Here is a 20,926-nt window from a genome sequence, read left to right on the forward strand (position 1 = left end):
TGGTGTAGGCTGGCAGCTGTAGCTCTGATTTGAACCCTAGGCTGGGAACTTCCATATGCCGCAGGTGCAGCCCTAAAAAGCAAAAAAAAAAAAAAAAAAAAAAAAAAAAAAAAAAAAAATTCCAGCTTGCATTTCAGGAATGCATTTTCCCATCCTATCTGCAGTGGCCCCTAGTTCCTCTTGGGGATTAGTAACAGGGCTATCTTCAGACAAGAGCCAGTGGCTCCACAGCCGCTCTGCCACACCCAGGTGCTGGGCATCTGCCCTGAGGGGAGGGGCAGGCCTCTCCACCCCGCCTACTTACCAAGATGAAGTCATCTAAGGAGCTGTGCTCTCATACTGTTTCTGACTCTCAACAGAAAGCCTGCACCACACAGAAGGTCTCCCTTGGCCAGTCATTCCATACACCACAGTGTGCAAATGCCAATCCCAAACCCCCAGTCCACCCCCACCCCCCAGCATGGGGACCTGCTGTACAGCACAAGGAACTCTACCCAAGATTCTCTGATAATCTATGTGGGAAAAGAATCTGAAAGAGAAGGGACGTGAATGCCTGTATCACTAAATCACTTTGTTGAGCAGCAGCAATTATCACAACCTTGCAAAATAATGAAAAAAAAGAAAATGAAAAAATGAAAAAAAGAAAGCCTATGCCACATAGAACTGGAAACTTTGGTTGCCACAAAGTAGCACCTAGAGATGAATAAAGGTCCAAAGTAACAATCAAGCATATTTTTTTTCATTCTTTTAAAGTGGTCTCATCTCTTGGCGGAAAGGTAAACTGATACAACCACTATGGAAAACAGTATGGAAATACCTCAGAAAACTAAATATAGAACTACCATATGACCCACCAATCCTACTTCTGGGCATATATTGGGACAAAACTTTCATTGAAAAAGATACATGCACCCCTATGTGGTCTGATCTCCATATTTTGCTTGTGAATCTCTCCTTTATGAAGGCAAACAACCAAAGCCTGGTTTAGAGAACTGCTGATTAGGGAGTGGACAGTGAGCTTCCCCGTGGTCTGGAAGGGGTGAGGGGGTGTGGAAGGAGGAGAACCTAAGTGGAAGCCAGGAGATCATTTTACAGGTGCACCTTCACTGCCCTTGATGTAAGGGAATGTAATGCTAAGAGTTAGAACGTCTAAAAATACAACTAGAAGCCACCAGAGTTGCAACACCTACTTTACAATCAAAAAGCACATTTTCAGTGGCATGTTTTTGTTATCAGTTGTTAGAGGGAAGTGACAGATGTACAAGCAGGTACCAGAGCCTTGGGGCAGTGTTGGAAGTATGTATGCACATAGGTGGGGAGAGGCAGGAGATCTCATCTCTAACTCCATCTGGTCAAAGAGGATGTGACTGGAAGTTCCCACTGTGGCTCAGCAGTAATGGGCCAAACTAGTATCCATGAGGATTCCCGTTTGATCCCTGGCCTCCTCAGTGGGTTAAGGATCCAGCGTTGTTGTGAGCTGTGGTGTAGGTAGCAAATGCATCTCAGATCCCGTGTTGCTTTGGCTGTGGTGTAGGCTGGCAGCTGCAGCTCCAATTTGACCCCTAGCCTGGGAATTTCCATATGCCACAGGTGAGCCCTAAAAAGTAAAAAAATAAATAGGATGTGACTATGAGGGAAGACTCTTGCCCAAAGATTTTTAATCTGCCAGCTTCGATGTCTGTTTTTTTATTTCTGGTTTTTTGTTTTTTGTTTTTTGTTTTTTGGGAATGGTTTGAATTCTAGATGTTTGCATTCTATTTTTTTAAATCTCCTATTTTGCACTGTGTCCAATCTGAAGGCTACTTTTGTAAAAACAACAAGGAATTCTCTAGAAATCAAGTCTAAAATGAGCAGCTAATTTTATTCAAGGTCCCCTTTGGGGCAAGGACAGTCTATTGACAACTGAGTCCCCAGTCTACAAGTCACCTGAAGCAGAGACACATGAGGGCTTCTCTTTGAATCTGCATCCCCATCCCCATTCCCCCGACCACACTCAGTCCTGTTCTAGTCCCTCCCAAACCCTCCTGCAGGAAGGGGAAAAACATTGACCATGATCAGAGGGCTGCCTGCACAGAGCGTCCCTCGGGAATCTCTGCTCAGCTGTGGGGCACCCCTAGTTCTTGCCTAAATTCCACCCGGAGAGGGGCGTCTGCTCCTTAGGCGCGTCTCCTGTCATTTTGTCTGGCTCCTATTAATGCCCCAACAGCCTTGTCTCTGCCTGGAAATGACATCTGCTTTCTAAGCTGCCTGTCTCAAAACCTGGCTGGGTGACAGCAAAATCCTGCTATTTACCGTCACCCCCAGCTCAGGGACAGGCCCCCAGCAACACAGAGTGTTCGCTGTGATCCACTGAGAACCACAACACTCTCACTGAATATTAACCAGGACATCCTTTCTGAGTTTCCCAAGAGCCATCGCTACTGCCAAAAACAATGAGGGGGCAAGTATTTTGTGAGGGCAGCCGCTTTCAGAAGGGAAAACCATACACTCTAATCCAGGCATCCTTTCTGTCTCATCCTCGGATGGTACAAGCTGCTCAGCCTCCTTCTGCCTCCACCTCCTCATCTGAAAAATGAGAAGGACCACGGCTGGGCTCATGGTAAGGAAAGCATCTTACAACTGACAGACTTCAAGGGACGTTCTTGCAGCTTCCTCAGATGATATTAGGGAAGCATCCTCATACATTTTCTCGACTTCCTTTGTAAAGAAACAATGCTGCTGATTTAATCCCTATCTTGTGGAGGGAACTGATTCCTTATAGGACCTGGGTCGAGAGTCACAAGTCATGAAGGATGGAAACCTTCACTCGCAAACTAGAAGTCTTCCACTGTGTCCGCTGCATGGTTTCAAGGGATCTCGGACTTCACTGGGCAGCCTTGCTTTTGGTGATTCATTTGTTTAAAAAAAAAAAAAAAAGCCTCTTAAGTAAGAAAATAAGGAAATCTCATGATAAGGAAAATGAACTCTTACAGATACATATGAGAATGAAAACCTGGCTCTCTCTGACTGCATTTACCCATGCTTGCTTGCTCTCATTAGCCAAAAAAAAAAAAAAAGAAAAAGAAAGAGAGAAAAAGAAAAACCTATCACAAGTCCACAGTCCCTTATTAACAATTTTGAAATCCAAGAAACTCTAAACATACATAACTTACATGGAGGAGAAAGCTGCCTTGAACGTGCATGAGGCTATTTATAGTAACTGATTACTTGCTGGGGACACTATATACTAAACAGCGTATACACAGCATTTCTTTCAGACAATCTGAAACACGTCTGGCGCAGGGGTTTGGATAAGGGAGGTCAGGTTTGTACTGCTGAGCCCACCACCTGCAGGGATATGGGAGGCAGAATGGCCCCCAAATGTCTACACCCTCATCCCTGGGATGTGTGGCTGTGTGTTGTTACATAGGAAAAGGAACTGTGCCCATGTTCATTACCAGCTATGGACCTTCAAACCGGGTGCCCATCCCGGATTACCTACCCGTGGGCCCTGTCGAATCACAGGAACCCTTAAAAGCAAAGACCTTTCTCCATCTGGAGTCTGAGAGATGCAGCAGCATAGGTAAAGTCTCTAGAATGTCAACATCTCTCTCAACTCTAAGCAAGAGATAGACTCCCCCTGCCATTCCTAGGGGCCATGCTGGCAGCACAAGAAGGCCCAGGACTGTCCCCCCAGGCTGACTGGTCCTCAGAGAAACCAGCTCTAAGCGGCTCACTCGCCAATGATTTGAATGAGAATGGAAACTTCCAGATCAGATCCCTTCCTTGGCCAGCACTTTAATTTCTGCCTCCTGAGACCCTAAACAGAAGACTTAGTTTAGCCACGCCAGGTTAGAGTTCCCACCCAGGGAGCTGTGAGATAATAACCAGGTTTTATTTTAGGCCATTAACACTTATGGTAATTTGCTAGGGCAGCAACAGAAGACCAACACCGGACAAGCCTGATTCCTCCTCCATAACTCGGCCTCTCAACTCCTTCCCACATGGGCCTTACCTGCCAAAGCCCTCCTGCCGTCAGGCTGCCCCAGGAGCCCTAATATGATGCTTTTCACCCTCTTCCCACTGACATTCTGCTGGGCAGGATGCTGGCGGCGGATTCCTCCCCCCCAGGCCTCATACTGCTCCCATCTGGCCTCCCACTAACCAGCCCGGCTGCTTCACACCCAGAACTTGATTGTGTCCTGTCATGCTGCAGTGCTTTCCGAGGCGTCCCTTCTTTCTCTAACTCCTGAGAGACCAAGGCCTGGTCGGGAGCCTCCCTTGTGGCCCCGTGACACCCACCATCACATGGATTGAGCCCCTGATACACACTGGCTCAGGGAAGGACCAATTCACCTCCATCAGCCTCACTGTGCAGCCTGGCTATATGACTCTGTCCCTTGGATGCGGCAAGGTGTCAGGTGTTTCCAGGAAAGATCACCCCTTGGATTTGTGCTGGGATTTGCAGTTTTCCAGACATTTCCAAATATACTAGCTCATGTAATTTTTACCCAAAAAAAGGTGATAAAATAAGGCAGGTTTTTATTTTTATTTTTTGGTTGCCTTGTGGCATATGGAGTTCCCAAGCCAGAGACTGAATCTGAGTTGCAGTTGCAACCTATGCTGCAGCTGCAGCAACACCAGATCCTTTAACCCACTATGCCAGGCTAGGGATCGAACCTGCATCCCAGTGCTCAAGAGATGCCACCAATCCCATCGTACCACAGCGGGAACTCCACAAAGGAGGTATTCTTTTCTTTCTCTCTCTCTTTTTAGGGCTGCATCTGCAGCATATGGAAGTTCCCAGGCTAGGAGTCAAATCAGACTTGCAGCAGTTGGCCTACACCACAGCCACAGCAACGTGGGATCTGTGTAGGCCTGCCACCTACACCACAGTTCATGGCAATGCTGGAGCCTTAATCCACTGAGTGAGGCCAGGGATTGAACCCACATCCTCATGGATACTAGTTGGGTTCATTATCGCGGAGCTACAGTGGGAAATCTGACCTTGGATTCTTTGAAGCTGACTTCATCTCATTCGAAATTATTAGTGGGTAAAATGTAGGAATCACTGTGGGATTTGCCCCAAGTCCTACCTAGACCCAAGCAGGTCCCAGACTACATGTTTGCCTTGATTGCCTTTCATAAGACAATCAGAGCAGAGCCGAAAAGACACTGGCTGACATGAATGCAAAAATCCAGTCCATTCTCACACCCTAGTAAAATACAAGGGGCCACTGTTAATGGGAAGTACCACCTTTCACAAGTAACTAACTCTTACACAAGCACTTCGGCATGCTGAAGGCACATCAACATTTGGGTTGAATTTAAATTGCATCTATTTTCCATAGCCTTTTGGAGATATTAGACCAGACCAGTGAGGAGTGCTTTCAGGCTCAGGTCTACAGAACTTTATTAGAATATAGGGCAGGTTTTCTGGTGATGATCTGTCATATGAAAACTCATTATAAAGCCAAGACCATTTTACTTTAGGAAACCTAGAGCTGATTTCCCTTCAAGGTTTTTTTTTTTTATAATTCTGGAAAATTGATTGCTCTTTAAATTCATCCATGGCTATTGAGATAAGTATTATGATCGCCAACTTCAACAAAAACTGCTTGATGATTTTTTTCTTTTTTGGCTGCCCTATGGCATATGGAAGTTCTCAGGTCAGGGATCAAATCCGAGCTGCAACTGCAACCGACACAACAGCTGCAGCAAAACTAGATCCTTAACCACTGTGCCACAGTGGGAACTTATGATATTTCTTTTTATAATAAATTTTAGGCCTTGTATAGACAATGACATTTGAAAGACATGACAGAGAGTTTCTGTCATGGCTCAGCAGTGGTAAATCCCACTGGTATCCATGAGGGTGTGGGTCTGATCCTTAGCCTCGCTCAGGGGGTTGAGGATCCGGCATTGCCATGAGCTGGGGTGTAGGTCGCAGACACGGCTTGGATCCCATGTTGCTGTGGCTGTGGTGTAGGCTGGCAGCTGCGGCCCTGATTCGACCCCTAGCCTGGGAACTTCCGTATGCCTCAGGTGCAGCCCTCAAAAGCAAAAAAATTAAAATTAAAATTAAAAAAAATAAAGACATGACAATATTCTTTTAGATACCATGGCTAGATTATGGCAGAAACATGAAAATCTTCAGAGTGCAAATCTGGATTGCATTTTGGAAACATGCATCACATGATTCCCAAAGCTCTTGTCTTGGTTCTCACCAGAGTTCTTTCTTGTCTAAGGAGCAGATCTGGAGAAGACGATGAACCTAGTTTAAGTGCCTCCAAGTTATGGTAGGAACGGAAATTAAAGCAGACATACCAAAGTGAGGACTTTCTGAGATTTGGGGGCAAATCAATCTCTTTGAACCTAAACTACTTCATCTGTAACGACAAAAATTATACTTACATTGTGTTGTAAAGTGAAATAAAAACATGAGAAGAAGCTTTGCAAACTCTAAGTCAAACTGTGTGTACTTTATCATTGTGCAGAAAACCAGCTTACCTCTACATTACTACCTTCAGGGGCATGAGAAATCCTTGATATTTCTTGTTGTTGTTGTTTTTAGGGCCACACCCATGGCATATGAAATTTCCCAGGGTAGGGGTCAAATCAGAGCTGCAGCTGCCAGCCACAGAAACGAAGGATCCAAGCCGAGTCTGAGACCCACACCACAGCTGAGCATAGTCAGGAATCAAACCCACATCCTCAGAGATACTAGTTGGGTTCATTACCACTGAGTCACAGTGGGAACCCCCAAGAGAAATCCTTGATACCTCTAAACCAGACTTGCCTTCTTTGAATCCAGTATCCCCTCCAGCTGCTGGTTTCTATTTATGCTGATGACACCCTAACTCTCCCAGGAAACCTCTCTCCTTAAAAACCTGGGTTGTGACAGAAACCTCACTCCTTCACCTACTCTCATGCATAAATGATCACTTCCTTTCAAATTATGAATATCTGCTCAAAAATCATTGACAATTTCTAGTTGTTCTTGCAAAATGAGTCAGAACACAGAGGTCACCCCTAAGACCCTGTCCTGTCTGGCCCTACCCAGCCCCTCACCCCATCACTTCCTCCCTCTGCACATAAGCTGCCCTGTCCCCAGCCACCAAGCCCTGCCCAGCTGTCCCTCTGCAGGAATCGCCAGGCCCAGTCTCCCTCTGAAGTCATCTCCTGTTCCAAGACCCCTGCAGAGCTATTCTGCACACTCCTGTGACGCTAATGTCCTAGGGTAAGGGAGGCACCGACACACCCAGTTCCTCGGAGCGCCGTTACCCTTTGAAATGATATTTTATGTGAAGTTGCTCCCTGCTTTCTCGGTTATAAAGTTCATGACAACAGTGATTCTATTTTCACTCCTGCATCATAGGCTCCATCCTGGCACCTAACGGGTACTTGTTCACCGAATGAGTAAAGTGATCTATCTTGGGAATCTTCTCCTCAATGTCTGTATCTTTCTATCTATCTCTCATCCATCTACCTATAACCTATCTATTCTACCTATCTATCCACCTGTTACCTACCTATTATCTGTCTACTCCACCTATTTATCTACTATCTATCATCTATCTGCCTACCTATCAATTTATCATCTCTATATATCCACCTGTCATCTATCTACCTATTAGCTATCTATTCTACCTATCTATCCACCTATTATCTATCTACCTACCCACGTGCCTATCTACTTATCATCTCTCTATCCACCTATCTATAATCTATCTCTATATCTATGTTTACTCATCTATCATCTATCATCTCTCTATCCATCTACCAATCATCTACCTATCTACCTTCTATTTATCTATCTGGCTACCTGTCTACTTACCACCTCTCTACCTACTTATCTATCTATCTGTATATCTATATGTTTATCTATTTATCCATCTACTATTTCTATTTACTTACCATCTACCTATAATCTATCTATCTGTATATCGGTATGACTATCTATGTATCTATGTGTCTACCTATTTATCTATCTATTTATCTTCACCACAATATCTATATGTTTATCTATATGACTGTCTGTCTATCTTTATACACACATATATAACAGTACCCCCGCTTAACATTCTTTAAGAGGCAAGGAGCTCACACAGTGTCACAGAACCAGAGAACTAATGGAAGGCACATGGCTGCAAATCCCCCGTTAGCTCTCAGGGCAATTAAATTCTTAGAAGAAATACTTCATAATATAGTTTTATTACGCTTCTGAACCATAATCCAAGCAGCAAATTATGTGTGAGCTTTTCAAGCCACCTGAAACCTAAGAGAAGTCATTCCAGTCCTGAGTAGAAAATTCTGTTGTGTTGAGGCAGCAACTGTTCCACAGTCACAGGCAGAATCTATGAAGCCAAGAGGCATCGCTGCTTTGTCCTCAACAAACAGGGAGACTCATATGGACAAAATCTAGACTCCGGAGGTGCCAGTGCTACAGAACAGGTCCCACGAACCACAACCTGTGGGCCAAACCCCGGCCCCACCTGCCCAGTACGTAAAGTTCCACCTGCCACAGCCATGCCACCGCTCACCTATGCACACCTGTGACAAACGCCCCAGGGCCGCCCAGAAGCTCTGTGGCCCACCATCTGGCCCTTCAAGAAAGAATCTGCCTACCTGCTACAGGGGGCAAATCACAGGTAAAAGTAACCCTGGATGTGTCTTAAAATGTAAAATTTTTTTTTCAGGGTCGCACCTACAGCACAAGGAAGTTCCCAGGCTAGGGGGTCCAAATGGAGCTGCAGCTGCCGACCTACACCACAGCCAAAGCAACGCCAGATCCTGAACCCACTGAGTGAGGCTAGGGATTGAACTCACATTCTCACAGACACGATGTTGGGTTCTTAACCCACTGAGCCACAACGGGAACACCTAAAATGCACAATTTAACTTCTAGCGTTCTTTCTTCATACCTTCTCCTGTGAAAAGGGTGCTTTAGGTTGTTTGTGAAGGAGTAGGTGAGCCATTCCCCAAGGCCCCAATAAGGAATGAAGAGCAGGGCCTTTGAGTTTGGAGGAATTTTCCCCGGAAAAGCCAGCTGAAAATCCTGACAGTGGCCCCATATCTTTATCTCCCCCAGTCAGGAAATTTCCCACGTTTACAGACATGAAAGACTCACAGGAGTTTTCTGCTCTTCGGGGGATGGAGCTGGCCCACAGCCTTGCCCCTGTCCCCCCTCCTCTGCCGCCTTCTTGCCCACCCGACTCTCCTTGTCACCTGGTGCTTGCACATCAAAGGCCTGTGACTTTGTTTTCAAGCTGCCGGTAGATTCTCTGGACTGAGATGTTCTGAAGAGAAACAAACAGGGAATTAATCAAAAACATTCTTCAACAAAGACTGTGTTTCCAAAGTTGCTGTCTACATTCAAACTATGTGAAAAACAGTAATGGGTACCATTTCCTGAGTGCTGATGATATGCTAGGGCCTTCGCTAGGTATTTAAAGATATTCACTTAGGAGTTCCCTGGTGGCCTAGTGGTTAAGCATCCAGCATTGTCACTGCTGTGGCTTGGGTTCGATCCCTGGCCTGGGAACTTCTGCATGCCATGGCCAGGAAAAAAAAAAAAAAAAAAAAAAAGAAGATACTAACAATCTATAGCAACCCTGTGGGGAAAGCTGTTATCTTTGCCTTGTTATGAGATTCAAAAAGGTATCACTGGAGTTCCTGTTGTGGCTCAGTGGTAACGAACCCGACTAGTATCCATGAGGATGCGGGTTCAATCTCTGGCCTCGCTCAGTGGGTTAAGGATCCATTTTGCCATGAGAGCTGTGGGGCAGGTCACAGATGAGGCTCGGATCTGGTGTTGCTGTGCCTGTGGTGTAGGCTGGCAGCTGCAGCTCTGACTTGACTGATAGCCTGGGAGCCTTAGTATGCCATCAGTGTGGCCCTTAAAAAAATTAAAAAAAAAAAAAAAGGTATCACTTATCTGCGGCCACACAGCAGCCAGGACTGGAACCCGGCTCCCAGCTCAAAAGCTAAGCTCTCGTCACCAGCAGCAAGTAGTTCCTTTCTCTCCACAGGTCCACTTCCAGTTGTGAAGTCACAGCCCTAAGGAACGGTCTGTTTCCATTTCCCCCAGTCACATAGGGCTGCCGACACTCAGGGGGCTTTGTGAGGCCACCCCGGCACCCCGCCTAAGGGACCCACCCCCTGCCTCACTGCTCCACCCCAGTTACCTTCCTGTATCTCCACTCGATTGTGTCACTTCTTCACTCAGAACAGCCTCACTGTCCCCAGAATTAGGTCCAACCTCTAACTCTGGCTTTCAAGGCACTTTAGAGCAAGGCCCCCTCTCCTACCACAGCCCATGTGCACCCTGAACATGCAAGTGACTATCAGCCAAAGCATCGCCCACACTCACATCTGAGGGGTCTTGACTGCCTGCGGTTTCCTGCCTGACCTGCTGTAGCTGCAAAACTACTCATCTTTCTAGGGCCAATTCTGTGCATCACGCTGGTGGGCTCAGAGAGCGCTCTGCTCGGCCTCAGACACAGTACCTACAGCAGCCTGTGCACATGCCTGTTTCTGCTCCCTGTTCCTCTCTGGACCCCCAGCGCCTGGCACAGACAAGCCCCCATGGGCCCACTGGCTCAGCTGCCTGCCCTAAAGCCTGAGGGTCCCTGTGCCTCCCTCACTCCTCCAGCCTGTGAGGCTCCAGAACAATTCCAGCGTAGCCCGGGGCCCTGGGGGATCGTGTCCACGTCAAAGTGGGGAAATGAAACAGCCGACGTGGTGGCATGGTGAAAATGAAAGGAGTCACTGGCAACCTAAAGGAGCGTTCCAGAGACGGGAGGTCACCCTCGTGCCTCAAGCCCTACGGGGCCCTGCTGCGTGGAGCGGATCTCATACCTGAGCTCTGCGGCCTCCTGCTCTGCTTTCAGCCGCGCCCGCTCGGCGAGAATCTCCTCGCAGAGCACATCGTAGGGCTTATCGAGATGGTGCTCGCCCATCACCCACACCCAGACCTCCTTATCAGCTCCCAGTTTCCAATGGACGGATTTGCCGTTGTCTGTAAGCAAAACAGGATTCAGACTGAACAAACATCTGTAGTCATGGGTTACTAGGTTTCCCATCCTTAAGGCATTTAGGGTCTTGGGGAGTGTCGGGGGGGATTCTGATGAGGCAAAGCCTTCCAGCCCGCTCAAAACAAGCAGCATCCTGGGGCGACAGCAAGGGTGGATGTGGCGGTGGCTGAGGGATGCTTATTTTAAAATATGACAGATATGGGAGTTCCTGTTGTGGCTCAGTGAGTTACAAACCTGACACATATCTGTGAGGACGCAGGTTTGATCCCAGGCTCTGCTCAGTAAGTTAAGGATCTGGTGTTGCCATGAGCTGCAGTGTAGGTCACAGACTCGGCTCAGGTCTGCTGTTGCTATGACTGGGGGGTAGGCTGGCAGCTGCAGGTCCAATTCAACCCCTAGCCTGAGAACTTCCATATGTCACAGGTGTGGCTCTAAAAAAAGCAAAATAAATAAATAAGAAAATATGATAGATACGGTTTTTGCACAAGCCCAATTTGAAAGGCAGGATGGTGAGATGGGAAAAAGCGTGCGTTGTTTGCATTATCCTGTAGGGTAACAGAGCCAACAGGTGAAGAATCAGGAGTTCCCATTGTGGCTCAGCAGTAATGAACCCAACTAATAGTCATGAGGACGCAGGTTCGATCCCTGGCCTCACTCAGTGGGTTAAGGATCTGGCGTTGCCATGAGCTGCGGTGTAGGTTGTACATGCAGCTTGGATTCTGTGTTGCTGTGGTGTAGGCCGGCAGCTGCAGCTCCAAGTCAGTCCCTAGCCTGGGAATTCCCATACGCTGTGGGTGCGACCTGAAAAAAAAAGAATGTTCCTGTACCCAGCTGTTCCAGAGCTTGGCATATCCACTATCTACACCATTAAAGGGTAAAAGGCCTGTGCTTTAGAGTTAGACTGGCTTTAGTTTGAATCCTGGCCCCGCCACTTAGCTGTGTGTCTTGGACAAATGGTTTACCCTCCCTCAACCTCAATTTCCTTGTCTGCAAAATGAGAATACTAACATCTGCTGCAGGGGAGGCTGTGGGAAGGAGGCAGGGGCTATGCCGGCTTGTTCCCCGGCCCCTGCCCACAGGATGGGTACTCAGGAGGAGCTGGTGCCACCATCCCTCTGCTGCTGTTTACTACCACACAGCTGGAGACTCGAACCCTGGAGTGTGAGATGTGGGGAAGCTACTGGAAATCTGGTGTTTGCAACTGGTCTCAGGAGCTGTGTTGCATTCATTCTAGCTCCTGCTCATCAGATGCGGCCACCAAGGTCATGTTCTCAGGAACCGGGATGGTGGGCCATTCCCAGGAGAGGTCGGGGACAGTCCTAACTCAGAAGGCCCCAGCAGGCACCCACCAGGGCTGTTATGGCCACAGCCAGTCCTAATCAAGATGCCTGGGCCTGAGGACCCACCCCAGCCAGTGATGCTGAGTGTGCATGTGACCCAGGGCAGTGGTTGGGACGCAGGCCAGGCCATGGACATGTCATCGGAAGTAGAAGATGGTTTCCACAAGAGTTCCCATCGTGGCTCAGTGATAATGAACCCAAATAGAATCTATGAGGACGTGGGTTCGATCCCTGGCTTTGCCCAGTGGGTTAAAGGATCTGGTGTTGCTGTGAGCTGTGGTGTAGGTCACAGATGAGGCTCAGCTCTGGCATTGCTGTGGCTGTGGCCAGCAGCTACACCTCCGATTCGACCCCTAGCCTGGGAACTTCCATATGCTGCAGGTGCAGGCCTAAAAAGACAAAAAAAAAAAAAAAAAAAAAAAAAGAGGAAAAAGATGGTTTCCAGGGTTACCTCAGGACACATTCAAAAGCGGCTGCTCAGAGTCAGGTCTGCTCTTTATTTTGGCACCTTCCACTCGCCTCAGGGCCACGGAAACGTTCTGGGGTATAATGGTGTTCTAAATAGCACATTTGGGGGTGACGTGGGGTGGTCACGGCCCTCACCAGGACAAGAGCCAAACGTTCTGGGCACAGTTGGATGCAGATGTGCTGGAGGGTCAGCTCTGCCTCCTTGGAGGAAATGCCTGATAGGAGGAAGGGGAGGAAGTGGGGACACCTCATCACCCCCTTTACTACCACCCCTAGTAACTCAGAGTATTTTCACTCTGCCCACCTCACCCCCCACCCTTCCAATGCTTTCGTAAGCAGGAGGACACCTAAAGGTGGCTGAGGGCTGGGAGGCAGGAGGGAGGAGGCCCAGCAGCTCTACTCAGGTCCCTGAAGCGTGTCCCAGAGCATGGCCAGGTGGTGACATAATTCCTGGGGAAGGCGTGGCCCTGGGCGGGGACAGTAACCCCGTAAACACAGGAGAGCCTTAGAAACAGAAGGTCGGGGTGGGGGGGGTGGGGGTGCAGCAGAGGGAAGAACAGGGTCCTGCCATTTCTGAAGGAGGGGTGGTGAAGATAAAGACGTGGTGGCTCAGGTGGCAGGGGGCACGAGGGGAGAGGGAAGGAGATCAAACGGAGCAGCACTGACAGGAGTCTCTGCTCTGACAGCTCCGGGGGCTTCAGGGGGGCCACACAGCTCCCTAAACCCAGAAGAGGGAGGGCAGTCATGCTAGGAAAGCCAGCAGGGCTTCTGCGGGGTTCATTCCTAATGCTAGCACCACGCACAGCGGGATGCTGCAGGGACCTGGGATGCAACTGACATGGCCATCCTCCTGCACGTCACCCACAGCCTGGGGAGAAAGAGCAAGGTGTGAGGTCACTCACTTAATGAACTTCACTGCGAATCTATTGGGCGCCAGGACCTGTAAAGATGTCCCAGATATACTTGGAATAGAGACAGACCAGGCCCTGTTCTCGGGACTCATATTCTTATTGGAGGAGGCGGGCATTGAACAACCAGTCAGTTGCAGATGTAATGCAACTTGGGGAGGGATGCTACAGTGCCAGGGGATGGTGCAGGGGGACATACACTGTAACCACAATGGAGTTCGAGTAGGATTCAGAGGATGGAGGATGCTTTGGGAGAACAGAGAACATGTTGTGTTCAGTTTGGGAAGATGGATATGGAATTTAGATACAAAATAGGGGTAGCTTTAGTCTGCACACAAAGACCAGAGAAGATGGGAGTTTCCTTGTGGCTCAGCAGGTTAAGGATCTGGGGTTGTCACTGCTGTGGCGAGGGTTCAATCCCTGGCCGGGAACTTTCGCATGCCACGGTGCACCCCCCTCCAAAAAATGACCAGAGAAGGGAATCAACGAGGGTCCATGAGGAACTGTTGATCTCCCCCAGAGTGAAATAGTTCTTAAAAGTCACCTGGATGTGAGCTGAGAGTCACACAGGAGGAACAGGGGGTCCACCTGACAGAGGACCCAGACATCAGGCTAAAGGAGGTAAATTTAGGCCCTGTATTGCATAAAGCCAGGAAGTTGTACTCAAATCCCAGTGCTTCTACCAACTCTTTATGTGACCATGTATACATCACTTTATTTCTCCAAGCCTGAGCTCCCTCTCTGATAAAACTGAGGTGATGAATCTGAACTCACAGGCCTGTCACATGACAAGCACTCAGAAAGAATTAGCTGCACATTCTTGGTCTGAATGACCAAGCAAGGGTCCACAGCTATAAGACAGACACCATAAAACTAGGTGAGGAGTTCCCGTTGTGGCTCAGTGGTAATGAATCCAACTAGTAACCATGAGGATGTGGGTTCGACCCCTGGCCTTACTCATGGGTAAAGGATCCAGTGTTGCTGTGAGCTGTGGTGTAGGTGTTGCTGTGAGCTGTGGTATAGGTCACAGACGCAGTGCAGCTTGGATCCTGCATTGCTGTGGTTGTGATGTAGGCTGGCAGCTGTAGCTCGGAGTCAACCCCTAGCCTGGGAACTTCCATATGATGCAGGTGCAGCCTAAAAACAAAACAAAACAAAACTCCTAGCACAGAACATAGGCAAAGCATTCTCTGAAATTGTAACAACAGTTTCTTAGATTGGTCTCCCAAGGCAAAAGAAATAAAAGTAAAAGAAACAAACGGGACCTAATCAAACTTATAAATTTTTGCACAGCAAAGGAAACCATCCACAAAACAAGAAGACCACCTACAGAATGGGAGAAAACATCTGCAAGTGATGTGACAAACAAGAGGTTAATCTCCAAAATATACAAACAGCTTGTACAACTCAATATCAAAAAAAAAAAAAAAAACCAAACAACCTGAGCAAAAAATGAGCAGAAAACCTAAATAGACATTTTTCCAAAGAAGACATGAAGACGGCCAACAGACACATGAAAAGATGCTCAACATCGCTAATTATTACAGAAATGCAAATCAAAACTATAATGTATCAGCTCAAATCAGTCAGAATGGCCATCATTTTTTTAAAAATCTACAAATAATAAATGCTGGAGACGGTGTGGAGAAAAGGGAACCCTCTTACACTGTTGGTAAGTACGTAAATTGGTACAACCACTGTGGAAAACAGTATGGAGCTTCCTTCAAAAACTAAAAACAGAGTTGCTGTATGATCCAGCAATCTACTCCTGAGCATATACCTGGGAAAAAAAACTCTAATTCAAAAAGATACATGCACCCCAATATTCAGAGCATCACTATCCACAATAGCCAAAACATGGAAACAACATAAGTGTCCATCAGCAGATGAATGGATAAGAAGTGGTACATATATACAATGGAATACTACTCAGCCATAAAAAAGAATGAAATATTGCCATTTGCAGCAATATGGATGCAACTAGAGGTTCTCATACTAAGTGAAATAAGCCAGACAGAGAAAGAAAAATACTGTGTGATATCACTTATATGTGCAATCTAAAATTAATACCAATAAATCTACATACAAAACTTAAAAACATAGCAAACGAACTTATAGATACCAATGGAGAGAAAGAGGAAGGGATAAATTAGGAGTTTGGGATTAAAAGATATAAACTACCATTTACTATTCATAAAACAGATAAACAACAAGGACCTACAGTAAAGCACAGGGAACAACACTCAATATCTTGTAATAACCTATAATTAAATATAGTCTGCAATAAAACTCAAACCACTATGTTGTACACCTGAAATGAACGCAATATTGTAAATCAATTACACTTCAATTTAAAATAAGAAGTCCAGGAGTTCCCCTTGTGGCTTAGTGGTAACGAATCTGACTAATATCCATGAGGACAAGGGTTCGATCCCTGGTCTCACTCAGTGAGTTAAGGATCCGGTGTTGCATGAGCTGTGATGTAGGTCACAGACATGGTTTGGATCCCACATTGCTGTGCCTGTGGTGTAGGCCAGCAGCTGCAGATCCGATCCAACCCCTAGCCTGGGAACGTCCATATGCCACAGGTGCGGCCCCCCAAAAAACAAAAATAAATAAATAAATAAATAAAGGAAAAGCATGTGCTCCATTTAGCACACAAAAGAAAAAGGAGGGAAAAGAGTCCTGATTCAGAAGGAAGAAAAGAGAGGGAGTCACCAGAGAGGACCTAAGCAGGGCTCCCACCAGTGCCAGGCTGTGAAGTGTCCATGTGCTCCCTGAACTCCAGCCACTCTGACCACTTCTCTAGGACACCCCACCTCCACCCCAGAAACCTAAAGACAAGAGCCTGGCTGGTAGGGCCTCCAGGACTCAGCTGCTATGGTCATGCCCCTTCTGCCTCGTGCCCATGCCAAATCTGCCTTTAAACATCTAGAGCATCACCAGGAGCTATTACTAGCCCCTGAGGCTCAGGCCCAGGATTATCGAGCTGGTAAAGTTGGAACCAGAATTCAAAACCTGTCTGTGAGATGGTAAAACCTGTGTTTAGAGCAGCCTCTAGTGCACAGTGCACTGTCCAAACTGAAACCTTTTTTCTATTCTTTTTTTTTTTTTTTAAAGTCCGTACCCATAGCATATGGAAGTTCCCAGGCCAGGGGTTGAATCTGAACTGCAGCCTCCAGCCTACACCACAGCCACAGCAAAGCAGAGTCTGAGCCTTGTCTGTGACCTACACCGCACGTCATAGCTCACGGCAACACCAGATCCTTAACCCACTGATCGAGTACAGGGATCAAACCCACATTCTCATGGATACCAGTTGGGTTCATTACCATGGAGCCACAATGGGAACTCCCAAACTGAAACACTTTTCAGAGCATAAAGGAAACCCACCCATAGGAATGGCAGGAATCAAATGTGCGCAGGGCCTTGTTGAGCAAGCTGGGTGTGGGGTCACCATCACATGCTCTCTCGGGCCCACAGAGCAGGAGGGGCCAGGGGAAGTCCTTCAGGGAGTTACCTGGGTAATAATGCTGAAGTTACTAACACGAGTCCATCTTTTAAAATGTTAAAAATGTTTATGCTTATTTTAGAGATGAAAGAACAGAAATGATGTTGGAGAACCTGCAGGGTACCATGGGCCGAGGAAGCAGGTCAGGTGATGGCACAAAGTGAGAAGGTGAGTCACACTCAGGAGGGTGAAAGGGGAGGATGGCCAGTAACCCTGAACATACGGGGTTCCCCACATAAGACGCTAAGCCCGCTACACAATCCAGCCCAGAGTTAGGGGCTCAGACAGGGCTGGTGGCTATGGCTCAGAACAGATATGGAGTAGATCTGAGTTCGAATTCTGACCCACATAAACTACTTCCTCCAAGGTTATTTCCTTATTTGTAAGAATAAGGGGGTAACGTTCACCTCCCCAGAGTCTCGTGAGGATTAAATGAAACACATCATACAAGGCTGCTGCCCTGCAGGCACTCACAGACCAGCATGTGGGTGGAGAAAGCTCTGTGGGATGGAGCAGATGGGGTGAGGTTAGGAGTAACCAGGATCCCCTGGATTTCTGGCTCTGGTGACTTTGGACAGAGCAGGACTGCAGGTCACGGTGGAGACTGAGGGCAGGACCAGGCCTGGGGGGCGGGGAGGACTGGGGTGATGCTGACGAACTCCGTTGGCATCAAGCTTGCAGGACCCAAGGATCTGCTGAGCGGTGATGCTCACTGGGTAACAGGTGAGCGGTCTGGCTTCACAACACGGGATAGTCACTGGCAGTAGGTGGTGTTTAACCCTGAAGAGTATAAGAGGTGCCCCAGGGTGATAATAGTGACCTTAAACTTGACCTCGTCCATGGGTCTGTGAATGAGCTTGAGGGGTCTGTGAACATTGGGAAACTGTAAGGAAACGCCCTCTGTGTGCATTTTCCTGGTCCAGGCTTTCAGTACATCTTCCTTGGAGTCTAAGGGCCCCTCAATCCCACCGTGAAGTTATCAACACTGATGGAGGACACAGGTAGTCAGGGTCAGGCAGAGACAGAGAAGAAAGAGTCACAGAGACAGCAAGAGAGACTCTGAGACACAACTCACAGGGTTGGATGTGGCCGAAGTAAGAACTGCATCTGACAGGAGAGGTCACCGAGGTGGGTCAGGAGTGATGGCAGGGGTGGAAGTAGACATGGAAAGTGGAACAAACCAAGGCTTTATCATCATGTGAAAAAAACCCATGAGAATGCACAGATGAAGTTTCAGGAGCCCTGGTCTGTTTCCAGGGCACACAAGGAGCCCCTTGGCACCACACATGGTGAACAGAGCACAGCCTCCTGCATGAGGTTTCTGCCAGCCAGAGAGAGGCCCCGGTGCTGGGCAGCCTCTACCAAATGAGGCCTCTCCTTGTGTGTTACCAGAGAACATCTCACAGAGTAAAGGCTCCAGGCAGGGCCCCGATGCAAGCACACATTCAGACGTGTGCAGGGCACCCGCAGACAACAGGAACTGTTACAAAGCTCTAGGCAAACTGGGCAGGTGGCAGGTTAGTTGCAGCATCAGCTTTGGGAGAGTCAGACTCAAGGTCACATACTCAAGGCAGCTATCTACTGCCTCGTCAAGTGAACTAAGGGCCCTCAGCCTTGCTTTCCTTATCTGTGAATGGTAACTTAGCTCCAGGCTTGGCTGTGATTATTAATGAGATAATATATTTAAGCAGAGAGCTCAGGTCTGTCATGCTGTCAGCTCAAACAGCACTGGCTGGTTCTGTCCAATGCGAGCTCTGCCTGGAGTTATACATTTCCTAGCAGTCCCATTAAAAAATCAAAGGCGGAGGAGTTCCCATTGCGGCTGGTGGTAACAAACCCGACTAGTATCCATGAGGATGTGGGTTCAATCCCTGGCCTTGCTCAGAGGGTTAAGGATCCAGCATTGCCATGAGCTGTGGTGTAAAGGTCACAGTTGCAGCTCGGATCTGGTATTGCTGTGTCTGTGGTGTAGGCTGACAGCAGCAGCTCCGATTTAACCTCTAGCCTGGGAACTTCCATATGCTGCAGGTGCTGCCCTAAAAAAAAAAGAAAAGAAAAAAAAATAACAAAAAATACAAAGGAGAAGATCATCCAAGATAGCAGAGTGGAAAGACCCTGAGCTCCTCTCATGAGCACACTGAAATCACATCTGTAGAACAACCACTGATGAAAAAGACCAGAAACTTCTAGAAAAGATCTTCTACAACTAAAGACATAAAGAAGGAACCACAATGAGACAGGTAGGAGGAGCAGCCTTGTAGAATAATCAAGTCTCATACCCTCTGGGTGGGTGACCCACAAACTGGAGAAGAATCATATTGCAGGAGTGAGAGATCTGAGCCCCATATTAGGCTCCCCAGCCTGGGAGTCCTGAACTGGGAATTTGAGTCCCCACAGCATTTGGCTTTCAGGGCCAATGGAGCTTAATTTTGGGGATCCCACAGGACTGGGGTAAACAGAGACTTTGCTCTTGAACAGCACACAGAAAATCCCACATGCACCAGGACCCAGTGCAAAAGTAGTAATTTGATAGGACCTTGGGCCAACCTATCTGCTAGTCTTTGACAGTCTCCCAGAGAGGTGGGGGTGGCTAGGGCTCACCCTGGGACTGTAGACACTGGGGGCAGATGTACTGGGGAACCTTCTATCCTGAGAACAGTGCTGCTGGCAGCTGCCATCTTGGCACATTACTGCCAAGACCTGGCCCCACCCAACAGCAGCAGAGCTGAGACACCTCAGGCCAAACAGCTAACTGGGTGGGGATATAGTCCCACCCAAGAGCAGACAGGCTTCCTAAAGACTTCCTGAGCCCACACCTGCCTCTAGACACACCCCTAGATGTGTCCCTGCCCACCAGAAAATCAAGACCCAGCTCCACCCACTAGTGGGTGGACATCAGCCCTGCCCTCCAGGAAGCCTGCATTAGTCTCTGGACCAGCCTCACCCATTAGGGGGCAGACACCAGATGCAAAAAAATTATAGTCCCACAGCCTACAGATGCAGCCCACCCACAGCAGGCTAGACTCTATGCTGGGATCAGCTGGGCCTTGTTCCTGCCCACTAACAGGCCAACACAAGCTTCAGGACACCTCAGACTCTATACTCACCTGGGTCAAGACGTCCCTTCCCCCAATGATCGGAAATGAGCTGTGGGGTCCCTGGGCCCTGCAGCCAGACTTCAGGACCCAGCTCTGCCTTCCAAAAATCTGGCACTAACCCCATGACCTGGCTTAACTTGCTAGTGGGTGAGCAACAGCCCCAGAGTCTTTGGGATGCTGACTCCACCCACCACCCCAGGGTCCCCTAGGATACCTTAACCAACCACCTCGTGACCAGGCTCCTCTAAAGGGCAACCAGCAGCATCTGCACAAGGCAGGGGCTGGCAACCCACCAGCCTACCAGATAGCCAACATACTCAGACCCCAGAACAGAAGGAATCACACAGACCTCTTAGGGGGAACCCCTAGACCATATAGCTTGGATGGTGAGAGGGGAGGGCACTGCTGGGACACAAGAAGAGATGGCAGAGGAACATGTCACAGATGAAGGAACAAGATAAAACCCCAGAAGAAGAAATAAGTGAAGTAGAGACAGGCAATTTGCCCAAGAAAGAATTTAGAGTAATTATTGTAAAGATGATCAAAGAACTTGGGAGGAGAGTGGATGCACAGAGCGAGAAGTTAG

General features: G+C 48.0%; 1 protein-coding gene across 1 annotated transcript in view; it reads right to left on the reverse strand.

The window, feature by feature from the left end:
* The window catches only part of LOC100518097 (SH2 domain-containing protein 4A), an 82,076-nt gene that overhangs the window by 49,405 nt on the left and 11,745 nt on the right, over positions 1 to 20,926 (reverse strand). The window contains 2 exon segments of the mRNA XM_021077600.1: positions 9,110 to 9,278; positions 10,840 to 10,999. Coding sequence (XP_020933259.1) covers positions 9,110 to 9,278; positions 10,840 to 10,999 — 329 coding nt within the window.

The sequence above is a fragment of the Sus scrofa genome, chromosome 17 (genome assembly GCF_000003025.6).
Source record: "Sus scrofa isolate TJ Tabasco breed Duroc chromosome 17, Sscrofa11.1, whole genome shotgun sequence".
Taxonomy (NCBI): Eukaryota; Metazoa; Chordata; class Mammalia; order Artiodactyla; family Suidae; genus Sus; species Sus scrofa.